Source organism: Perna viridis, chromosome 6, assembly GCF_037379345.1.
Source record: "Perna viridis isolate PV_CMFRI_1.1 ecotype Kerala chromosome 6, ASM3737934v1, whole genome shotgun sequence".
Lineage (NCBI taxonomy): Eukaryota > Metazoa > Mollusca > Bivalvia > Mytilida > Mytilidae > Perna > Perna viridis.
Window position 1 is genome coordinate 37416291 of NC_142450.1, and position 24915 is coordinate 37441205.

A 24915-nucleotide genomic window follows, 5' to 3' on the forward strand; every position below is an offset into this window, starting at 1 on the left:
TTGTGAAGTTTAGCTAAAAAAAGGATTATATGATAACAATTTACTGTCAAAGTATTTGATCTGTTCTTTATATTTTGTATATGGAGCATGTCATTATGTTTTCAAAGATGATTATGGGAGTGAATTTTATAGGTATTTCTAAATCTGCGCTACAATAGTCTTTGTTTTAACCGATTTTTGTAAATAAACAGCACGTGTAGTGAGAGGATTTTCAACGGTACTACTTATTTAAGGTTCATCATTACCTTTTGACAAGTGTGGCCTCAATTTCACTACCAATTTCCCTCTTACAACAGACGAACCTGTGTATCTAGAATAAGTCTTGGCACAACATCCCCTAGACATGAGAAAGTTGCATTCCTTTTACGTAAAATTATATCAGAGTAATCAAGCCATTCAAGGGAACCAAGGTTATAGCGGTAATCAAAAGAATGCAATCCGGGGACAAAGACCCGACATGGAAAACAGACATACACAACAAAGAACATAGAGTAACCAAAATCATACATACAAAGTAACAAAAGCAAACGAGCAACTCGGACTCCACTAAAAACTGAGTCTGAGAGCATGGACCAGGTGCATCGGTAGGGTAAGTGTCCTGTGCTTTTCTAGAAACACCCGCCGAGTTGCTGGCATGACTTTTATTGCTTTAATTTTATCCATTCTGCAGAGATGGCAAAAAGGAACTTGGTCTGGACAATGTTTTCAGATGTTCTCTATGTATTAAATGTAAACTCTATCCATGTTGGCATGCTGGCCAATAGAAAGACAATAGCCACTTACACACAAAACTAGCCGAAAAGGTGCTTTAAACTGTGTAAATGAGCAGACCATATGAAGTGAATCTCAGGCGTTAGTTTATTTTTGCACTCTCCGCAGAATTGAAAAAAAATAACCCAGTTTATTTTTGCACTCTCTGCAGAATTGAAAAAAAAATGACCCTGCAAAAGTCTGATCAGTTTTTAATGCAATTTTACGTAAACTTGATGTAACTTTTTTTATCAATTTAGATCCAAGAGAAATTATGGCAACATGTACATGTATTTTCAGTCTGAGATTGAATAGAAAGTGACAAACTTTTGCTTTTGTCAATTTGCAACCATGATATCCAGGAATAATACCGTGTACCCCTTTTCAAACAATGCAATACTGGGATCTCCATACATGTATTACATGTACATGTTCAAATTATAAGGGAGGTAACTGACATCTTGAATAAACAAACATGTGTAACATGCAATTGTTTACACCGGTAGTTCTACAAAATTTAGACCTGTTAACCTGAAAATATTTGTAAACTTAATTGTGCAGTAGAAATTGATTATTAACCAATGATTGGCTGTCCATAAAATTGTTATAGATCCAATCGGGATTCATTTTCTACTTGTCAATCATTATCTGATAACCTTTGTCAGCTGATTGATCACAGATAATTACCTGAGGTTTACCTGAGGCTTAATTATGACAGGATGTAGTTAATGAAGGTGACACTTCTTAATTGGCTTGGGGTAATTTATTAACAAGAGTGGAAATCTTAAAGGGCCATTCAGATAATTGTAAATGGGCACTAAAGTGGTACTCAATGGGGGCAGAGGGGCATGATAGGGGCAGGGTGTGGCGCCCCTCCATTTTGCCCTAGCTAGGACACTGTATGTTGTATTTGAAGTCTTAGCTAACTATTACGAGGTCCAAAACAACCAATCCTAGTGTGCTTCATGTACTGTATATCATGGCAACCTTGATCTTGTAGCAAGTGGGTGTTGTCCAATCAGTTAAAATTGTTTATCGATTATCCTTTATTATTGATAGTAATTGGTTATTCTATAGCTGTTGCTAAAAGTTATTTTATTTTAATGTGCACCTATTTCTGATCTGAACATCAACACAAACTAATTACTTGCTCTTTTTTATATACCGGTAAATGATATTTTTTTTTCTATCAAAATGTTGATCTAAAGAGTAGAAATGATAAAAACTGTCCTGGTTTATGATCTATAGGTTAAACTTGTTTAAGAAGGAAAATAGTTCCCAAAAGTTACCATGAAGAGTGAACAGTGATTTTGACAGATAATCACATCTAGAAGGTCTACCAACTGATTTGAGACTTATAAATCAACAGAACACTACTAGCTTGAAGTACCTTCTAGTACAATGATGCTGGTTGTATTTCTAAATTTTGTTGACATACATGTGTATGATATTGTTAGAATGATGCTTTACCAATAATGCTGAGTTTGATATCATTTATATATTTGCAAGTAATAAGCCATGTTTTTTTTTAATTTAAGAATCAGTATGCCATCTGAAGAACCACCTTTCAAGAAAAAGAAATTTGAAAATCAACATGGCAGTAATGGTAATAGGTTACATTTATTTGTTTTTATAGAATTTTCTGTAATGTAGAATATTTTGAGTGTTTTGTGAAAAACAGCTGTATAATGTTTAATTCCTAATAAAGTTTTGTTTATCAAGCCATCAAGTTTTCAAATCCATTTCAAGCAATCTGATTGGTTGAGAGAAGTAGAGACAATATGTGTGAGACAGATATATTATTTACAAATACATTTTATTTTACAAACACTTGTCAATAGTGGTTACCTAAAACATGAACTGTGTCTGTCACAAAGAAGTTCTGATTGATGTTGTTTCCTAATTGTTTTTTAATATTAAATGGAAGCATCATCATGCTTGTATTCTTTTTATAAGTCCCTGACCATATGATAGTATTCTCTGCTGAGTAAAACATTTTTTTTTCATTTCAACTTCAGAAGCAGTTGAAATAACTAGTGTATGCTGTAGACTTTATCACAGCATATTTGTTTAGAAATTACAAATACCAAATTCCCATTTTATCAGCATTATCAATATGCCAAAACAGACTGCATAAAAATTCAAAATTTACGAAGTTGGGTGATATCTCATTGACAATCATACCACATCTCCTATTTTTATACTTTAAATAAGTTTTTTGATCGTCATTTTTAAATTTATGTTACTTTTAGGGGCTGCAACTGTGTTTAATGATTCTTTTTCTTTGAGTTTAGAGATAAAATACTCAGTTTGAGCGTGTTTATGAAAGAGGACTTGTTCATATAACAGGTAGGTTCTAATGGTTGAAAATAACATGAATATAAGAAAGGAGTAACAGTTTTTGATGTAGTAAAACTAATCTAATTTGTTATTCATTTTTGTGAAGAAAGGCAATGATAACAAAGGTAATGTTATCTAAAATTTTGGTGAACTTTCTAACTTCAAACATACATATATTTCTTTCTACAGCACAAAATGGTTTTAACATGCACCGCCTACAACAAGAGAGGAGAAAGCTTCCTATATTTCCTGCCAAACACAAATTAATACAGCAGATGAGGATGTTGGACACAGCCATTGTTATTGGAGAAACTGGGAGTGGAAAAACTACCCAAATACCCCAGGTAATTCTTAACATGTATTTAGATATCTTGATGAACTATGTGATGATGTTCTAACACATTTACCAGTACATAGTTGCCATGACTCCCTTTTCTATATATTTATATATAGACAGATAGACACCATGATAATGATATCTGTGTGTCTGTCTGTCCATTTATAACTTTTCCATTATAGTTTCTTCTGCAACTTAGTACTTATCACAGGCTGTCTTTTGATATTTTGACAGTGGTTTTATATAGGAATGCAGTGATCTCCCCAGGTCCATATACCATCACATTGCCCAGATATATTTTTTACCAGGATTGTCTCCGAAAAGAATTTCCCATAGTGTCCAATACAAATGTGATGCCATAATTTTTAGATGTAAGAAGCTATGTTGACAAAAAATTATATAACCAGTAACCTTTATCATTTTACATTGTAGTATATCCAGGAAGCAGGTGTTAACAGGGGACTTCTTATAGCAGTTACTCAGGTATATTGGAGTTATAACTCTCGTGATGTGAAATAGAAACTTTAGTTCTGTTACTCACCTTTTGAAGAAGCTTAATTTTGCTATAAGGTGAGCACACAAGTAGTTTTTGTTCTTTTTCATTGTTATGAATAGTGATGATACAATGATAAAAGCTTAAGTATTAGTAACTTGAAATTTATAAAATATTATTTTTTTTTCTTTTTAGCCAAGAAGAGTTGCAGCCATTACAGTGGCACAGAGAGTTGCCCAAGAATCTGGAACAGAATTAGGAAAACTGGTATATAATGATTTGTTTTAATTTTCAGATTTTGGGTCATTCCTAAGTGGTTTAGTTATTGGCAGTTATTTATTATATATTTATGTTATACATATTTGATTCTTATTGTTTTAAAATTAATTGATTCCTAGACTAGTTGCCATCACTTGGTGTCTGTCTTTGTCCGCTGTCTGTTATCATCTTTTTATATTTTACAGAAATCATCTCTCTTGAAACTATATGTCTGATGTAGTTCATTATTTTGGTCATAATTATCTTTGGGATATGTTACATCCATGCTGTATATGATTCTGATTCTACTTATCATATGTAGCATATAAATCTTATACATCATGTTTGTAATCCTAAATTGCTGCAATACCTATGAATACAACATATGTCATGTTTTTAAGTGATGTCTTTGAAATAGAGAAAATCTGAAACTGACTTAAGATGCACCATCAAAAGTTATATGTTTTTTTGAATTTGTTAAAAATTGATACCGTATATATACTCGCCTCTAAGTCAGATTTTAAGATATTTAACTACTTGGAAGGGTTCCAACTTATAGACGAGATCTTGACTATGAACTAAAATTTTAAGCTTGATAATTGACATGAACGTGACACTAACATTGAACATCCAGACTGGCGCCGTTTACCCCAATGTTAAATTGTAAATGTCAGTTTTAGGAAGACTGTCTTCATTTTCTGCCTTTTACCGCTAAAATATGATGCAGTAAAGTCTTTATTTTGCCACAAAAATACTGATTTTATTTGTATTTCCCACTCATCTAATTTGTGTATTGATTTTTACCTATGTTCACTCACATTGAAATATCCGAAGGTGTAATAGAAACATGACCCAATAGCATACCGTAATTCGTGACAAAAGTAATAAATATTTTAGTTGGTAATTCTTTTCATGAATTTCTTTTTCTTTAAAATAAAACCTCTTAACTGACTGAAATATCTTCCAATGAGTTGTTAGAGTATTAAACTTTCTGTTTTAATCTTTGTTGTTCACTATATTTTTAATTTTAATTTTGGTTATTGTTTGTACTAAAATAAGAATGAATGAGAAAATGACTGTATCAAAACAATCCATATGGCTTTTCAAGAATTTTATTACCTGCTACTATAAAAACAACTCTGGCTTGGAATTATTTATTTCAATATTTATTGAAGTTATCAAAACAAACAGGTACACTCATTGTAATTAAGGAATGTTAGCAATGCAGCTGTCAGAAATCAGTCCAACTTATAAGCAGGTCAGGGCTAGGTTCCAGAAATTTTGGGCCAAAGAGGGTGTTCCGACTTATAGGTGGATCAACTTATACTCGAGATATACGGTAGTTGTAAGCATTTTGTTCTTTTTTTGCCTAAAATCACAATTTTTATACTTATGACTAAACTGGTAATTGTTAAAGAAAAAACTGCTATTTGTTTTTTTTTATATTATACAGTGAAACTTCTCCAAACCGGCCACCACTGGGACAAGAAAAAATGGCCGGTTTATAGGGATGGCCGGTTTTGTGAAAAATAGCAGTGCATTCTAAGAGCTGTTTCCATTAATGTGTTCTATAACCCTACACCTTTTCAGTTTGTTGGTCGAGACATGTTTAATGTCAATTCAAAATTTTTGGCCTTTTATTACATTTCAAAGCTTGCATCATTTGTAAATGATATGATTTTACAAAAGGTACTGCCGACAAAATTATGTTCACGGTTTTGAAAAAATGTGTATTTAATAAAGATCAAAGGGCTATTGATGGTAATTAATTACTTGTATTGTTTTCGTAAATTACCTATCAACAAAGTCACCCCTATGTTGTTTCGGCTTGGGTCCAGGTCACATTAATTGAAAAATAAAAGATCATGAAGATCATACTATTAAATGACCCCTGGTTGCCTGACGTGTGCACACACCAATTAACAGCCAATCAGTGACAAGATGTAATGTCTGGATTAAATTTGTTGTTTAAACTACTGTCCCCTTCTATTATCATCTGTCCACTGATGAAATGCAAACCGGCCAGTGAATGAATTATTAATTACGTAATATTACGTGATCATTTACAGTTTTGTTGACACATTTATTACAGGTGAACAATGACTGGGTGGCCGGAATTGAGAGGTTGTTTTTATTTGAAATATGTAACTAAAACTTCGAAAAACTGGCCGATGGAGTTTGGGGGGTGGCCGGTCTATTGAAGACAAAACACACAGGTTTTAAGGTATATCAGCCGGGACTTTTGAAAACGGCCGATTTGAAGGGAAGACTGGTAGTTTGAGGGTCCGGTTTGGAGAAGTTTCACTGTGTTTTTCTTTATTATACCTGGTAATTATTTCAGTATGTCCAAAGTTATATTAAACTAATTTTTTTTTTAAGATCTTTCAATATCAATCATTTTTTTTCTTTGATTACTAACGAAAAAATGGTAATAGTTGAAGAAAAACTAATGATGTGAATGGGAAATCTTGAAGGCTGTAATTCTTCCAACAAATCTGGTTGTAAGACAATGCCTTAGAGGAGTAATTGCCCTTTTCTATCAAAATTTACCATTTTTATATTTTCAAAAAAGAGTCAATGCTCTTGAGTTTTAAGTTGAGATTTCAAGTTAGGTATTTCTTTTTCAAACTATAAAACATTACAGTAATTTCTGAATTCTTTAATGTACTGGAAGTATTGCAGTCAAATTTATTAACTTCTTTTGTTGATATAAATCATATCAAGTGAAGTTATCCTGACTGCGATTTCAATCATAGACCCTGGTTTGAGTGCTAATCCCCTGATCTGTTAATCATGTAAACTGTATTATATAAATGTAGTGTTATTTTGGTTTCTGTAGGTTGGATATTCTGTAAGATTTGAGGATGTAACATCAGAGTCTACTAAGATTAAATACATGACAGATGGTATGTTACTGAGAGAATCAACTTTAGACCCTCTGATCATGAAGTAAGTTTTTCAACAGATACTTCAAATACAGCTAATTCTATATCAGAGCAAGATGTGTTTAAAATCATTCATACACTTTGAATTGGAAATTAACATGAGATTTTTAGCAGTGTGGAAATACAATTGGGTTGGCTGTGCTAAAATTAAAACTTTCAATTATAACCTTTGACCTTTACAGATACTCAGTTATTATATTAGATGAAGCTCATGAGAGGACTGTTCATACAGATGTTCTGTTTGGTGTTGTGAAAAAGGCTCAAAGAGAAAGAAAGCATAAAGGTCTTAAGCAGATGAAGGTACTATTCATGACATAATCTGGGTTGCTTTTGTCCCACCAAGATCTTTGGGCTATAAATTTTTATCTATGCAATTGTAAGTTCCTGCATTGTATGACACCTAAACATTTACCACAAAATATTACCTAGGTCACCATATCATATAATCCAATAGGTTAAAATTAATGACATCAAAGTTTGACCTTTGTTATACAATAAAAAGGTGATGATTATTACTGAATATATATAATCTACTGGTATTGTATGATATATATTGCCCTTACAAGCTTGTCTAATATAAAATACTACTACAATATTACCAAAGTCTTCATGCAATTAACCTGAATCATTAAAACTCACTTTAAACTTTGCTAAAAATCAACTGGATAGTTTGAACAAATTTCTAATCACATATTGAGACTGTAAAGTTGCACAAAATTTGGCAATGATTTAATATTTTTGCTTAAGGTTTTCAATATTGGCTCAGTTATTGGTCCAAGGCTAGCCATATTGGATTGAGGCATAGCATAATCAATATGGAAAACCTTACACAATTATACTTTTATTGACTTACTAGTTCAGTACATCATAGTGGCCTAGGCCAACATGTATTTTAACCAAGCCAGTATGATGTTTTGGACAAGTAAAGCTGTATTGGATGGCTAAGTCCTGTATTAGTGCACTTTAGAATTTTGTATTGTATTAGCAGTTATGATCATATGTCAATAATACATGTACCTGGTACATTTTTTTTGTATTTTGTTAATTTTGTTTGTAGATTATAGTGATGTCAGCCACAATGGATGTAGATCATTTTTCAAATTATTTCAACAGAGCACCTGTGTTATACCTTGAAGGTAGACAGTACCCTGTTCAGGTAAGCAGCACCTTGATTATACCTCAATCTGATAGAAATTTTATAGCAAGGTAAGGGATTATATTCAAATGTAAAAGAAGAAAGGCAATCTGTAAAGGGAGATAATCCAATTCGGGAGATCTGACAAAAATCTGTCCTTTTACAAAATATAGCAAATATTAAATTCAATTTTAATTTTTTGTATGTTATGATTAAACCTGTACTGAGTGCTCCTGTATATCTGTTACAGGTATACTACTCTACAACAAGTCAGTCTGACTATGTGATGGCAGCTGTGGTGACTCTTTTCCAGATACATAAAGAAAATCCTCCAAAGTAGGTTTGACGTCTTGATTTGGAACATTAGATAGGGTTTTATACTTTTTTATAACCCTCAATGATGCTGTCTATCAGTCTGTTCATCCTTTTGTACACAGTCTTGTTAGTGTAGTTTCTCTTAATTGCTCAATGGATTTTTATGAAACTTCATAGAAAAATTAGAAGTTATATTTCAATGACGGAAGATAATTATTGTCTCAGGCCTGCACTAAAAGAGTTTTACCTGTTCTTATCTGCTGAATGTGACACTTCCTTAACTACTCAATATATTCTGAAAAAACTGCATATGAGTTAAGACATCAATTAAGGAATGACGGTTCAATTTTTTCGGTCTATGAGGAAATAACCTTGATCATATGGTGCACACTAAAAACCGGTGTAGCATGTTATATTTAAGTGGGCACCATGGGCATTGAGGTTATTGTAAATAGACCGAAAAAGTATTGCGGTCATTCCTTATAATTCAATATTAGTCAGGGATCTCCATGGATCAAAATGAACATATGGTTCACTCTTTGGTTGGACAGATTCATGTAGAAAATAACTTGCCAATGAAAGTATGAAAAGGTTGAATGAAACGTATGTAATAACACAAGCTACAACATAGAAATTAATAATCTACAATGGTAAATCTTTCTGTCTGTACCGTGTAACTCAATTGGACCAAGGTAAACTTTTTTCTTCCTTAGGCTCTAGAGAAATTAAAATCACTGTTAGGTTTGGTCATTTTGTTGATACCATTAAAAAGTTCTTTATAATTTAACCACAAGAACTTTAATAGTCAAATGTTGTTTTTGTCTGAATCTGTGCCATTAAACAATATTTTTGAGTTTTTGGGAGTTGATCCATCACCCTTTCAAAAAAATTCAGCAAATTGGATTGCTTTTCTGTGTCAGATAAATGCTGAGATCGTTAAGACCATATTGTATAAATTAAAGATCGTCTCCACCCCCCTCTCCGATCTTTCTCAAATTTAATTCAACTCTTGATATTTTCTATATTTTATTATATGAAAAGTTATCAAATTTTATTAATTAAATAAAACAGTAGAAATCATTCAGCTTATTTCAATTTTGAAGATTTTGACGACAGTGATAATTGCGAATTTGGCCGATCTGAGATTTGTTTACACGTGTGTTTCACTGCCTGACACAATAACCCCCTGGAAATTACCAATCAAAATATCGTATAATTACCATTAGAATAAACACTAGTGCCAATCATATTGAATTATGACAGATATAGGTGATTAATAAGCACCGGTAATTGGGAAATACATTGCCAATTTGCAATGTGTGGTTCAAATTTTAATACATGGCACAAGGAAAGTAACACAAGTGCAATGCCATGCAAAAAGATGTCATGGAGAACCCGGGTAGTATCAAATTTTAAGGACTAAATCAGCCAAAAAGTTGATGACGTCACAGTCACATAACAAAATTTGGTTATGAGATGATGGACACAATTTTTTATCCAATCAGAAAGTGTGTTACATCTGAAATTAAATTATATGTAGATATACATATACTTGAAGGGAGATAGTTTATATTGTTGGTTGCCTGTAAAGGGATATTGTGCAATATAAGGCTACATGCATTACATATTAGAAGTCCAAGTGAACAGAGGCATATCAATTTTGTGAGCATGCAAACATTTTTTTGTCATTGCCGTCTGATGTCTTTTTTATTTTTCTCTGATTATTGCATAAGACTTTCTGTTTCTTGGAAAAGTTCCAGAAAAATGATATAGAAATTCCATTGGTTTGATTGGTTTAGAATCAAATCTTTATGTCAAATTGACTTGATTGAGTCAGCATATTATTTGTATTTGATTTCTACTCTTTTCTGATTGTAGCCAAGATGTGTTAATTTTTATGACTGGTCAGGAAGAGATAGAATCAACAGTTAGATGTATCCGTGACATATCTAAAGATACAGTAGGAGCTCCACCCTTGGTTGTCTGCCCTTTGTATGCAGCTTTACCTTCACATTTACAGCTCAAGGTCTTCCATAAAACTCCTCAGGTAAGAAAGTTTATCTATTGCAAAATAATGGATTTTAGTAAGAATACCAGTTTTGATGCAGAAATTTTATAACATGCTGTTGTCCCTTGAATGATTTTTCTCAATTTTCATCATTGCAATTACATGTAGCAAAGTAACAATATCAACATATTGCTCCAGGTAATTTTATTTCCTTTTAAGTGCTAGAAACTGTATTTAAGGCAAAATTGAAAAATAATGAACCATGCTTAGGAAAAAACCCACAAATGACTATATGGGCTCATAATTGTGGTCTATTGAAGAGGGTGTGATAGTTCTTTTGTCATAGAAATGTCAGAGGTTGCAGAAAAACAAGTAGAAAAGTGTGTTATCTCCCTTTGATGATGAATACATTTAATATAATTTATACCTTGCATTACTGACGCTTTTGAAAATAAATGAATGCCATTTCTACAATCTAGGTAACGGTAGAAATAAGAGTCGTGGAAAGACTTTTGTGTTATTTTCCTCCATTCTTCACCCATTACCTGATCTTTGTGAGAATAGCACTTAATCAGTCTGTAAGCATCACATGCTTTGACCTTTCTTTTTCACCTTGAATGGTTTGTATTTTTGGTCAAATTATAAAGATTAATAGTTGAATAAATATTTTTTTGTTGTAAAAAAAAACAATCTTTTCTCAGTGTTATAACAAATATATGTTTCAGGGATCCAGAAAAGTGATAGTAGCTACTAATATTGCAGAGACTTCAGTTACTATACATGGTATCAAGTTTGTTATAGATACTGGTGTGGTAAAAGCAAAGTAAGTATTAATGATTATGCATGTATAAGATGCTATATGATTGTAATGTTTTTTCTGCATTGAAAAGTTCACATCTGTTATAATTTTCACAATCCCTGGATATGCCATGTATAAGCATGAGGAATAACACTAGATGTTAGGGGGGTAAAAATTCACATTTCAATTTTTGCATCCCATCATCTATCACAAATACTGTATAGGGAAAATTAGAATTGCAGTGAAAAATCCATTATATTGTAATCTCAGGACAAAATCAGTATTGGCTTAGATAGATAAGGACAAAATCAGTATTGGCTTAGATAGATGAGGACAAAATCAGTATTGGCTTAGATAGATAAGGACAAAATCAGTATTGGCTTAGATAGATGAGGATAGGAAACTTTAATGAGGATTAATTGTTTCATTTTTTTTCAAATACATCATATTTATGGAAATGACAAACTACAGTCGACTCCACTTAATCGCATATCGCTTTATTGCATATTTCGGTTATTAGCATACTTTTCTCCTGCACAAAACCATTTCCTATTATTCTATTAGGGAAAAAATCGCTTATTTGCGTAGGCCTTGCAGGTGCATTTCGGTTTATTGCATAGAGAATTTTGCCTCATCCAGGTAAAGACAGGTTTTTCCCAAATTCTATTTTAAGCCTTCGGGTCATAAATATGTCAATCATATTTATTGTTGTAAAAACTAGATTATCATCAATCAGGAGGTGTTAATAATGGATTAAAAACATAATGGACATAAAAGACAATTTAAATGATTTCGAATTACATTAAAATAAACAAGCACCTAGGTCAGCAATGACTTCTGACGACATGCCAAACATCATCTTATGATGCGGCTTGGGGTTTGGCTTGGGGTATTTTTTGTCCCTATTTAAATTCTTCCGACTACAAATGATTATCAATGTAAATTTAATTTTCTTTAATGAGCTGAACAGTTTTTAGTGAGCTTGGGTTACTAGGCATAAATATCAACTGAAAATTAAAAGTCATCATTCATTCAGTACAATGTCTAACGAAATTCAACTACCCTAAGGTGCCCCATACTATCCACACTTCATAGGAATATATTGAGGTCAAAGACACGTATAATACACAACTATCAGTGTACAATGGTGATTGAACAGAGGAATAAAAACACACAGACCATTTCAAAAGCCCAGAAACTGCAAACATTGATGAATATTACACTGAATCCTGGCTGAAATATGAAATATGGGACTTTCTTTCATAGAAAGGTCAGGAAATTACTTGACTATTTATAGATGAGAAACACGTGATTTTACTTATGAATACACATGACGTAAAGAAGGTCAATAAACAAGACAAACACAATATATATTATTATTTATTGATAAAAGAACAATACAATGTGAAGGTCTATAACAATTAAATACAAGATCAGAAATGTTGAACAGTGATATCCCTGGTTGATCCACAGTATTGTCGTCTTACCTGAACTCACACTTTCGGTAAAATCGTAATTTTGGTTATAAGAATAGCCCGGTTATTTGCATAATTTTTATTAGCAAATAGGCTATGCAATTCAGCGGAATCTACTGTATTTATTAATATTTATACATTTTATATTATAATTTCATTTGTCTGTTGAAATGTTTAGTTCTTAAAACATGTTGTTATTCAGATTATTTAACCCAAGCAGTGGTTTAGACCTGTTAAAGGTTGTAAAAATCTCTAAAGCACAGGCCTTACAGAGGACTGGTAGGGCAGGAAGGGAGAGAGCTGGGGCATGTTACAGAATCTATACAGAGGACGAGTTTGATTCCTTGAAGAAAAATACAGTTCCAGAAATACTCAGGTAGTCAATGAAAATGCACTTCCAGAAATACTGAGGTAGTCAATGAAAATACTGCTGCAGAAATATTCAGGTAGTCAATGAAAGAACAGTTCCAGAAATACTCAGGTAGTCAATGAAAGAACATTTTCAGAAGTACACAGATAGTCAATGAAAATACAGTTCCAGTTATACTTAGGTAGTCAATGAAAGAACATTTTCAGAAGTACACAGATAAACAATGAAAATACAGTTCCAGTTATACTCAGGTAGTCATTGAAAGAACAGTTTCTAAATTTAGACCTTCAATGGCCCTATATTCCTTACAACTTCTATAAAAATCACTGTCTTTTTGGTACAGCCCTATGATTTCACTCAAAATGGCTTTTTTCCCTGTATTATCCATATAATTTGAAATTCCTTGGTCACAAAGTAAAAAAAATTTTTGTTGTTGAAACCACTCTATATGAAGTACTCCCCAAATTTTCCCAAATCTTTCTGCTCAGAACCCATTTTTCATATTAAATATACCCCACTTTACCCATGAGAAAAAAACAAACATACAAACAATAGAATATACATTTTAATGTACCTTTTATTTAATATGATATGGATTCCATGGTATTTTGGGCATAAAATGCTGGGTGAGCATTAAACAGTCCTTCCGTTTAGGTTGAAAGGAAGTCAAGATATATACAGTTTGAACACACAGATTGATACAGTGAGAACAAAACTATCTTTCAGTGTAGGTCAACTTTGTATTACAGGTGTAACCTTTCCAGTATAGTATTACAGTTACTGGCTCTTGGAATAACTGATGTTCTCAACTTTGACTTTATGGATAAACCTTCAAAAGAGGTAATTTTTGCCATAATACTCTTTACCAGTACGTTAGATGTTCAATCAAAATTAGTAATATGAAAAAGCAGATATTTATTCAATAACATATTACTACATGTACATAGCATTAAGTGTTTTCTTGTATATTTCAGTAGAGAAATGTAAGATGACAACTTTGGAGTAAATGTTTATATTTGCATACAAACTACCCCCTTTTTATGAAAATGTCTGAAATTAACTCCAATACAATTTCTTGGTCATATATAGAAACAAAATGGCTGTTTCTAGTCAATTGAATTCCAAATGGCACTAGTCAACTAAATACTGTTAACATATTAATTTTCATGGTTTTCTGTCCACTACGAAAATAGGGAAAATTATTAGACTGTGAAAATTAGTTCTTTAACATTACCAGAAGATAAATATTAAAAAAAAAAAAATAAGATTAGGATATTTTCTAAAACCAGAAAAAGATATCAGAATTGAATTGTATTCTGCAATACCTGTAGTTAGATTTGATAATTAAATTGATAATTGAACTAGTTAAGCAGAGATTGATAATTGAACTAGTTATCTGTGTTGATAATTGAACAAGTTTAGCATTGATTGATATTTGAACTAGTTCAGCAGTGTTGATAATTGAACTAGTTAAACAGTGTTGATAATTGAACCAGTTTAGCATTAATTGATATATGAACTGGTTAAGCACTGATTGATAATTGAACTGGTTAAGCAGTGTTGATAATTGAAGTGGTTAATCAGTGTTGATAATTTAAGTTAACTATTTAAGCCATGTAAAGCAATATTAAATTTTATTATTTATGATGAATTCCTCTTTTTAGTCATTGGTAGCTGCTATAGACCAGTTACATAACCTTGGAGCAGTTGAGAAAGAACCCGCTTTGAAGGTAATCAACTCTTTAAAGTTATACATTTAATATTCAAATTAATAAATTTTGGTTTTCATGAATGTTTAACATGTTTCATATGAATTACGTAAATATTTGTTGGAAATGCAACTTTCTAGTTAGAGGAATTATATATCCAAGATATTTATTATTAAAAGAAATGAGTGAGACCTCTATAAAATTGGAGATCTTTGAAATCAAAAGTATTTACTATTGAAAGACAGTACAGTCAAACCTCAGTTGCTCGAACTCCATGGGACCATTGAATGTGCTTGAGTTATCTGGAGTTTGAGAAATTAAAGTTTGAATTTTCTAGATTTCTTTCGTTGCCATTTCAAATCTACTGTATCATTAGAAATGCTTACTTCCTATGAAGTTTTGTTTGTTCTTGGATATTTTTCATTTGCTTTCGGAAGGTTATGTTGATTTGTAGACATTAAAAATACTGTGTTTACTTTGAAAAAACTTATTCTCTAAGATTTATTGCCAAACAGACTGGCTAGTTATTTCAGTTTGTTTGAGAAATTGAAGTATGAAAAATCCAGGGTGATCATATTGATTACATAGGAGAAAAGTTTGGTATTTAGGATTGTGTTCAAGAAATCCCGGGTGTTCGAGCCATCCGAGTTCGAGCGAGTGAAGTTAGGAAAAGTTTGGTATTTAGGATTGTGTTCAAGAAATCCTGGGTGTTTGAGTCATCCAGGTTCGAGCGAGTGAAGTTAGGAAAAGTTTGGTATTTAGGATTGTGTTCAAGAAATCCCGGGTGTTCGAGCCATCCAAGTTCGAGCGAGTGAAGTTAGGAAAAGTTTGGTATTTAGGATTGTGTTCAAGAAATCCTGGGTGTTTGAGTCATCCAGGTTCGAGCGAGTGAAGTTAGGAAAAGTTTGGTATTTAGGATTGTGTTCAAGAAATCCCCGGTGTTCGAGCCATCCGAGTTCGAGCGAGTGAAGTTAGGAAAAGTTTGGTATTTAGGATTGTGTTCAAGAAATCCAGGGTATTCGAGCCATCCGAATTCGAGCGAGTGAAGTTAGGAAAAGTTTGGTATTTAGGATTGTGTTCAAGAAATCCTGGGTGTTTGAGTCATCCAGGTTCGAGCGAGTGAAGTTAGGAAAAGTTTGGTATTTAGGATTGTGTTCAAGAAATCCTGGGTGTTTGAGTCATCCAGGTTCGAGCGAGTGAAGTTAGGAAAAGTTTGGTATTTAGGATTGTGTTCAAGAAATCCTGGGTGTTTGAGTCATCCAGGTTCGAGCGAGTGAAGTTAGGAAAAGTTTGGTATTTAGGATTGTGTTCAAGAAATCCCCGGTGTTCGAGCCATCCGAGTTCGAGCGAGTGAAGTTAGGAAAAGTTTGGTATTTAGGATTGTGTTCAAGAAATCCAGGGTATTCGAGCCATCCGAATTCGAGCGAGTGAAGTTAGGAAAAGTTTGGTATTTAGGATTGTGTTCAAGAAACCCTGGGTGTTTGAGTCATCCAGGTTCGAGCGAGTGAAGTTAGGAAAAGTTTGGTATTTAGGATTGTGTTCAAGAAATCCTGGGTGTTTGAGTCATCCAGGTTCGAGCGAGTGAAGTTAGGAAAAGTTTGGTATTTAGGATTGTGTTCAAGAAATCCCGGGTGTTTGAGTCATCCAGGTTCGAGGTAGTGAAGTTAGGAAAAGTTTGGTATTTAGGATTGTGTTCAAGAAATCCTGGGTGTTTGAGTCATCCAGGTTTGAGCGAGTGAAGTTAGGAAAAGTTTGGTATTTAGGATTGTGTTCAAGAAATCCTGGGTGTTTGAGTCATCCAGGTTCGAGCGAGTGAAGTTAGGAAAAGTTTGGTATTTAGGATTGTGTTCAAGAAATCCTGGGTGTTTGAGTCATTCTTGTTTGAGCGAGTGAAGTTAGACTGTATATGAATTATGGAAAATATTTGTTGGAAATACAACTTCAGTAAGAGATCTTAATGTTCCTTGAAACATGATATTGTATGCACGGAACTGTCATAATTGTTTTATTACATTGCTTTGTAGAAATTTTAAGATTTTTCACTTTTCGTGTTTATTTTTAGAAAAAGTATTTTGGTATACATTTAATGAAGTTCAATCAAAAAGATAGCGAGCAATATCACATGTAATGAAAATATCTAACATGCAACATTACACAATATGGGTGTGTCAGTAATACATTGTTTAAATGGAAACTTTAAAGTATGAAGTGTAATGATTTTTTTTATTGCAGTTAACTCCTCTTGGAAGACAGATGGTGTCTTTCCCATTGGACCCCAGACTAGCAAAATCTATTTTAGTGGCAAAAGATAACCATTGTGTGTAAGTAAATACTGCATAGAATATATAATAAAACTGAGAAATAATCAGACTTGATCCGAATATTACTTTTATGTTTTTTTTTACTGTACATCTACTTCTGATTTCACCAATTTCCAATTTTTTGTTGGCTGAGGAAAATCATGTATATATTATTGCTCTGTCTTTTACTTCTGTTTTTCCCCCAATCACTCTTTTTTGCACAGCTTGCATTTCGATTGTCCAATTGTATGACATATTCTGTGAGTTTGATGAAAATAAAACTAATATTATTTTGTTTTTATCAGTGACATTATACTTAATTTCACATAACGGTAACAATGTAATTGGAAATTACTTACTAGAATTAGAAAAGTAACTTGAGATCAGAAATATGTAGTAAGAACAATGACAAAACATGAAAGTTAGGGATAAACGGAATAACGACAGTTTTGAAGTCATCAAAAAACATCATCGTACCGAAATATCTGATATTCTATAGAGGGGTTCAATACGGGTGTTGTTCAGTTTATTAACAATGTCACAGTTGATATAACTTTGTTGTCAGAATTTACCCATATGTTTTAGTATCATTTGATAAAAAAATATCAGGCAGTGAGAACAATGAAAAACTGAGTACTGGTTAGTTTCCAATAAATTAAATTGGGGTTTGAAGGAATAGACACTCAAAGTTTGAACATTAAGTGTCACATATATTTAGTGGTATAAAAGTGTGAAGAGTTTTGTTCATTTGCATATGTATTTCCTCTAAAGTACATGTGGGAGTGCATGACTTTTATATGTATTTATATTTTTTTTTAATGTCAATATATTTTGTAGAGAGGAAGTACTGAGTATTGTGAGTATGCTGTCTGTGGACTCCATTGTGTTTACTCCACAGAGTAAGGTAAGTGGAAAATGATAAGTAGGGTTGTTCCTGTTTAAATCTTCCATCAAACAGTGAAAACACTAAACTTTGATTGAGAAATTCAGTCTCAACATTAAGCAAAGCAAATGAAAATAACAACTGTAAATTTCCGTGTACACTTGTCGTTATGATTTTGTTGTTATAGTCAGACTCTAGCAGTTTTGATTTTAGAAATTAAGAAAATCTTTTTTCAGCAATACCCGTAGTTAGAATTCGAAATAAAAACCCTTATAGTGATACCAAAACAATCCTATTTTCTGCAGAGATAAAAAAAAACCATTGCTGTATGTATGATTATGCTATATATTTTTTACTGCTAATTGGAAAGTTTATTGTCATTTTGAAATCTCAAGAAATCTTGTTGAAGTGCGAAACATTTTGTAGAGAGAAGAGGCATTAGAAACAAGACAGAAGTTTATATCCAGTGATGGTGACCATATAACCTACCTCAATATATACAGAGCATATAAAGGAGTCAAAGGAAACAAAGTTAGTAAATCTGCTGGAGGTGGGGGGTAGGGGGGGGGCTTACTTATCTCAATATATACAGAGCATATAAAGGAGTCAAAGGAAACAAAGTTAGTAAATCTGCTGGAGGTGGGGGGTGGGGGGGCTTACTTATCTCAATATATACAGAGTATATTAAGGTGTCAAAGGAAACAAAGTGAGTAAATCTGTGCTGGAGGGGGCTTACTTAACTCAATATCTACAGAGTATATAAAGGAGTCAAAGGAAACAAAGTGAGTAAATCTGTGCTGGAGGAGGGCCTACTTACCTCAATATATACAGAGTATAAAAGATGTCAAAGGAAACAAAATGAGTAAATCCAAAGGAATCTGTGCTGGAGGGAGCCTTACTTACCTCAATATATACAGAGTATATAAAGGCGTCAAAGGAAACAAAATGAGTAAATCCATGCTGGAGGGGGGCATACTTACCTCAATATATACACAGTATATAAAGGTGTCAAAGGAAACAAAATGAGTAAATCCATGCTGGAGGAGGGCTTACTTACCTCAATATATACAGAATATAAAAGGTGTCAAACGAAACAAAATGAGTAAATCCATGCTGGAGGGGGGCTTACTTACCTCAATATATACAGAGTATAAAAGGTGTCAAAGGAAACAAAATGAGTAAATCCAAAGGAATCTGTGCTGGAGGGAGCCTTACTTACCTCAATATATACAGAGTATATAAAGGCGTCAAAGAAAACAAAATGAGTAAATCCATGCTGGAGGGGGGCATACTTACCTCAATATATACACAGTATATAAAGGTGTCAAAGGAAACAAAATGAGTAAATCCATACTGGAGGAGGGCTTACTTACCTCAATATATACAGAGTATAAAAGGTGTCAAACGAAACAAAATGAGTAAATCCATGCTGGAGGGGGCTTACTTACCTCAATATATACAGAGTATAAAAGGTGTCAAAGGAAACAAAATGAGTAAATCCATGCTGGAGGGGGGCATACTTACCTCAATATATACAGAGCATATAAAGGAGTCAAAGAATACAAAGTGAGTAAATTTGTGCTGGAGGTGGGGGGCATACTTACCTCAATATATACAGAGCATATAAAGGAGTCAAAGGAAACAAAGTGAGTAAATCTGTGCTGGAGGTGGGGGGCATACTTACCTCAATATATACAGAGGATATAAAGGAGTCAAAGGAAACAAAGTGAGTAAATCTGTGCTGGAGGGGGGCATACTTACCTCAATATATACAGAGTATATAAAGGTGTCAAAGGAAACAGAGTAAATCTGTGCTTCGGAGGCTTACCTACCTCATTGTAAATGCAGAGCATATTAAGTTAACCATAATATTTGTTTCACATGTAACCTCATCCACCTCATTTTCTTTACATTCAGTCAATGATATTGTTTTTCAGTTACATTAACAAATCGGCTTTGAAGAAAAAAAATATTTACCGTATTTTTTTCCAGACTATAAGTCGATGTGGAGTATAAGTCAAATTGCCTAATTTTAACCAAAATCTACGGAAAAAAACACAGATAAGTCGAATTTGGCGGATAAGTTGAGGGTCAGTCGTGTGCATTTATATCGTAGGTGTCAGCGGAAATCTGATTTGAGTGGTTTGTTTTCAACAGCATATTATTCCAGCGATGTTACTAAGTATAGTATTTCTGACTTAAATTGATATTTGTGTTTTTGTTTAATTGTACTTTGTTCTCAACTTCAATTATTTTTATTGAATGGCGTGTCAATGGCTCTGAAGCCTTAGATCATCAGGTCTACGAAATCATAAACATGTCAAACACTAGCACCCATGTGTGAAATAAGCTGGAAATTCGTTTGATGAATTGGTCATAATTACAAGCTTTAATTAATAAATGCTGGATGACATTGTTAAGTAAAAATGAGGTCGTCTTTGGTCAGATCTGGTCTATAACAGAGGTTATACTGACTTATGAATCTGAGTGATCTGACTATTTGAATCAATTTTTTTCTCTCAATCATCTAAGGTAAAAAACTAGGTGAATGAGAATCTGAATAATTCTTCCTTTAGGATTTATCTCATTATCTTGATATAAGAATATATTTTTGACAGGAATGGTGTCATGAGAATTTTATCAACTTGAGGAATATGAGATTAGCCATGGAGATCAGAAAACAGTTGAGAGGAATATGTGAGAACCTCAAGCTTCCTCTAGAATCATGTAGACAAGATACCAACTCCATCAGGAAATGTTTATGTGCTGGATTCTTTATGAATGCTGCTGAACTCCAGAGAGAGGGAGAATATATTTCCGTAAGTATGAGAGCTGTTTCTCATAGAAAAGGAGAATATAGTTTTGCAAGAATGAGCATTGAGTTAGGGAAAAATACAAATGAAGCTGAGCTCCAAAGAGAGTGAAGGGAAAATATTTCTGTAGAGAGGTTACTTCTAGAGAATCTTTCACTTTCTTTAGTTAATATGATATTTCTTTTTTTTGTATACAAACCCTACTCCAACTTTATTTATACACATTCTGAAAACCAACATCTTGTTGGTAACTGATCTTCTATTTTTGTTTCCCTGTAATTCTTGTTGAAAAGTAATTGTTGAATGATAGATTTGTACAGTTTTGTTTATGGACTGACATTTAGTTCAAAGTCCTTCTCTTGTTGATAGCTAGACAAAAATACATTCCCTCTTGTATTCTTTCAGTTAATAATTAAATATTTTACTTAGCGGTAGATTCCCAGTGACAGAATAACGTTCTCTGTTATTCTGAAGATTTTTAACAATGCTTAAAGATGTATTAGTACACAGACATAAACATCATTATATGCAGTTTCAACTGTTTGTACCTGGTGGCAACAGTTGTTTATACAGATATCACTATGAGACTTGATGTTGAGTTGTGACAACACTTTGAGACATGTGGTGATGAGCAGTGATGTGTGTCTGACATATGTTTATACAGATATCACTATGAGACTTGATGTTGAGTTGTGACAACACTTTGAGACATGTGGTGATGAGCAGTGATGTGTGTCTGACATATGTTTATACAGATATCACTATGAGACTTGATGTTGAGTTGTGACAACACTTTGAGACATGTGGTGATGAGCAGTGATGTGTATGTTGACATATATGTTTATACAGATATCACTATGAGACGTGATGTTGAGTTGTGACGACTTTTTGAGACATGTGGTGATGAGCAGTGATGTGTATGTTGACATATATGTTTATACAGATATCACTATAAGACGTGATATTGAGTTGTGACAACACTTTAAGACATGTGGTGATGAGAGTGATGTGTATCTGACATATCTGTTTATACAGATATCACTATGAGACGTGATGTTGAGTTGTGACAACACTTTGAGACATGTGGTGATGAGCAGTGATGTGTAACTTGACATATATGTAGAAAGTGATATTTTGTATCAACAAGGTTTCATCACATGGGAAAATCTTCATATTTTGCAGATTTTGACAATTAAAGATAAATATTTATATCTATGTTGTATTGATAATGTTATCCATATTTTTATGATATAGCTGTCCTGTAGGAAGACAGTAGCCATTCATCCATCCTCAGCATTGTTCAGATGTAAACCTGCCTATGTTATATACAATGAATTGATCAAGACAACTAAATGTTACATGAGGTAGGTGTACATAAAGAGTCACTGGTCTCATTCTGATTACAAGGAAGATGTAGGTAGATATTAATTAAGTTAGGTGTACATATAGAGGCACTGGTCTCATTCTGATGACAAGGAAGATGTAGGTAGATATTAATTAAGTTAGGTGTACATGAAGAGGCACTGGTCTCATTTTGATTACAAGGAAGATGTAGGTAGATATTAATTAAGTTTTATAATTTCTCTCCTGTTCCTCACCTTTCAGTCCTTCCAAATGTTATTGGTTTTATAACTTTATTTTGTATGAATGGATTTTTATGAAACTTGCACAGATGGAGGCTTGACAGACAAGAAAGAAATCTTTTGACATTTTAATTCAGTAGGTCAATTGATAACATTTCAATAACTTAAATTAGAAATTTGTTAGACCAGATTTAGTTTTGTGTTTTGTTTTACTGAGAACATTTTTAAAGTCTTTACTGTCAACTGTAGTTTTTTTGTAATTACACAAAAATATAATTGGGCTTGAAATACATTAATAAAAACTACATGGTGGTATTATTATGTTACATAAACTAAATTATTCTTGATATTGCTGTCATTATAAACTTATTCCAGTCTTAAATGACAAATAGTAATGTTTACCACAATTGTTGAGTCAGCATATTATGAGACATCTTTATTTTACAGAGACTTGAGTGTAGTTGATCCTGATTGGTTGTATGAAGCTTCTCCACAGTATTTCAGAAAGAAGAAGCCAAACCCTGGATGAATGATTGACATTGTTTACATGTGATGCCTACTTAAATTCTGTGATATTGTGAAAATACACAATAATCTCATCAGGTACTCCTGTGCCTTGAATAATCCTCAGGGTTATGATGATTGCAATTATTCAAGGTTCTTAGTTAAATTATGGTAAACCCCTGTCTGTCTGTCCACTTCAAAACACTTGAAGGGATTTTAGGTACAGTGTTTGCTTTCATGTAAAGAAAACCTGTTTTGTTTTTTTTTTCTTTATTGGTGATTTTTTGTTTCATAGTTAAAGGAGTTAACACTAAAAAAGAGAGTGAGTCTAGCAGTTACTTTAGCACATCTGTTTACATTGCAAAAATGACAATTAGTTTTTTATTTGGTTCTTCATCATTTTCTTAAGACCATTGTCAACTTTTTGGTATAAAGTTCAGGTATCTTGCTAGCTAAAAAAACTATGCTCATGGTTGGTAAAAATAACAGTATGCTCCATATACAAAAATGTACTCTGAGCAAGTAGGATGCACATTATAATTTGTGTAGAATTGTTATTCATCTAAAATACCTTCATGCAGGATTTAGAGGTTGTTATTATTATAGTAAAATGTCTCGTAAAGACCAAAACCATGATTTTTTTTTATCAACTATAGAAAAAGAAATGAAAATGTTCAGTGGTTAGTCTATATTACATATTGCATTGTTATTATTTATGTTATTGAATAAAAGAACATGTAAAAACTTAGTACTGAGTAACTCTTTAATTGACAAAAATGATTTATTTAGGCATTATAGACTGGTAAGTGTTGAACAGAGACAATCTCGGTAGAATATTGCAAATAAAGTATTAAATGCATTTATTACACTAATTGTGATATAAAGGCAATAGTCCTATTTCATATTTAGGGAATGCAAGCCATTTAAGCGAGTTTTTTCAAAGGGACATAACCCACCAACACATTACAACCTGATTGGCAGTCTCATTGGAAGAACAATTAAACTTAAGGAGGTAGACCTAGGGTAAGGGACATAACTCATGAAATCATTGATATGTTTGTATCGTATTAAATTTCACTAATGTCTTCTAAGCTTTCATTTGAAACCGAATGAAATCCGTCCAAGTTACTTTGATGCTTGCATGAGATTGATGTAAAATGGTAAATGCAAAAGTTCCAATGATTTGTAAGAGTAATGTCCCTTACCCTAGGTCTACCTCCTTAAATTATTTGCACTTCAGTAAGTGGCTAAATGGTTTGAAATATATTATTAAAAAGTATCCAAGCACTTACCGCTGCTACAATAAATCAAATATTTAAATTTGAAGTCTACTGCTTTCCAGTAGTTTTTTTGCATATATCTCCAAAACCATTATGTTTAGCCAAATTCTTTCTATTGCCGAAATGATCCTTATTATAAGGCCTAAAAAAGTTTCTTGTGATGAAAGTCGTCAGATGAATCCTTGTAAGAGTTATTGCCCTTTAATGGTTAAAAATGACTAGGTGAGCAATTCAGGCTTCTTGAAGCCTCTTGTTTATTGTTTGTACATATTCTTTTAAGAGTTATGTGAATTAAACATCAAATAGCACAAGTTGATGAAAATGTACGGGAAGGTTAGCCATCATAGTTAGATACATTGTATGCATGATGAAATATGATTATTGTCAGTGAAGTCTACAGGGAAATAACTTTTCAAGTTCACATGTTTTATAAACCTCAAAAGCACCAAAAACTCCTAAATTCAAGGGTTTTTGAAGGAATATGCATCATTTGTAAACATGCATGAAGGAATATTTGCCCAAAGGGAGGTAATCCAACTTTAGGGATGAAATTTAAATCCAGTTAATCTTGGGATGTTCTCATTGAGAGCTTGCTCACAGTATTTCTTGTTTCTGAAT

At 32.8% G+C, this 24915-nt stretch overlaps 1 protein-coding gene across 3 annotated transcripts in view; it reads left to right on the plus strand.

Annotated features, from left to right (window-relative positions):
- Positions 1 to 23765, plus strand: part of LOC148614807 (ATP-dependent RNA helicase DHX33-like) — a 30354-nt gene extending 6589 nt beyond the window's left edge. For 2 of the 3 annotated variants that reach the window (XM_088589206.1, XM_088589204.1), the window contains exons 2-20: positions 2289 to 2356; positions 3280 to 3434; positions 3860 to 3910; positions 4116 to 4187; positions 7018 to 7127; positions 7306 to 7423; positions 8181 to 8279; positions 8509 to 8594; positions 10452 to 10620; positions 11307 to 11404; positions 13058 to 13231; positions 13975 to 14065; positions 14890 to 14955; positions 17167 to 17255; positions 18072 to 18138; positions 18544 to 18648; positions 20736 to 20936; positions 22185 to 22294; positions 22961 to 23765. In XM_088589206.1, the coding sequence (XP_088445332.1) occupies positions 2296 to 2356; positions 3280 to 3434; positions 3860 to 3910; positions 4116 to 4187; positions 7018 to 7127; positions 7306 to 7423; positions 8181 to 8279; positions 8509 to 8594; positions 10452 to 10620; positions 11307 to 11404; positions 13058 to 13231; positions 13975 to 14065; positions 14890 to 14955; positions 17167 to 17255; positions 18072 to 18138; positions 18544 to 18648; positions 20736 to 20936; positions 22185 to 22294; positions 22961 to 23042 (2004 nt within the window). In that variant the 5' untranslated portion in view covers positions 2289 to 2295 and the 3' untranslated portion in view covers positions 23043 to 23765. Of the gene's footprint in view, positions 1 to 163; positions 218 to 2288; positions 2357 to 3279; positions 3435 to 3859; positions 3911 to 4115; positions 4188 to 7017; positions 7128 to 7305; positions 7424 to 8180; positions 8280 to 8508; positions 8595 to 10451; positions 10621 to 11306; positions 11405 to 13057; positions 13232 to 13974; positions 14066 to 14889; positions 14956 to 17166; positions 17256 to 18071; positions 18139 to 18543; positions 18649 to 20735; positions 20937 to 22184; positions 22295 to 22960 lie in introns of those variants that run through there. The other variant, XM_088589205.1, reaches the window with a different exon arrangement.
- Positions 23766 to 24915: the final 1150 nt, after the last annotated feature.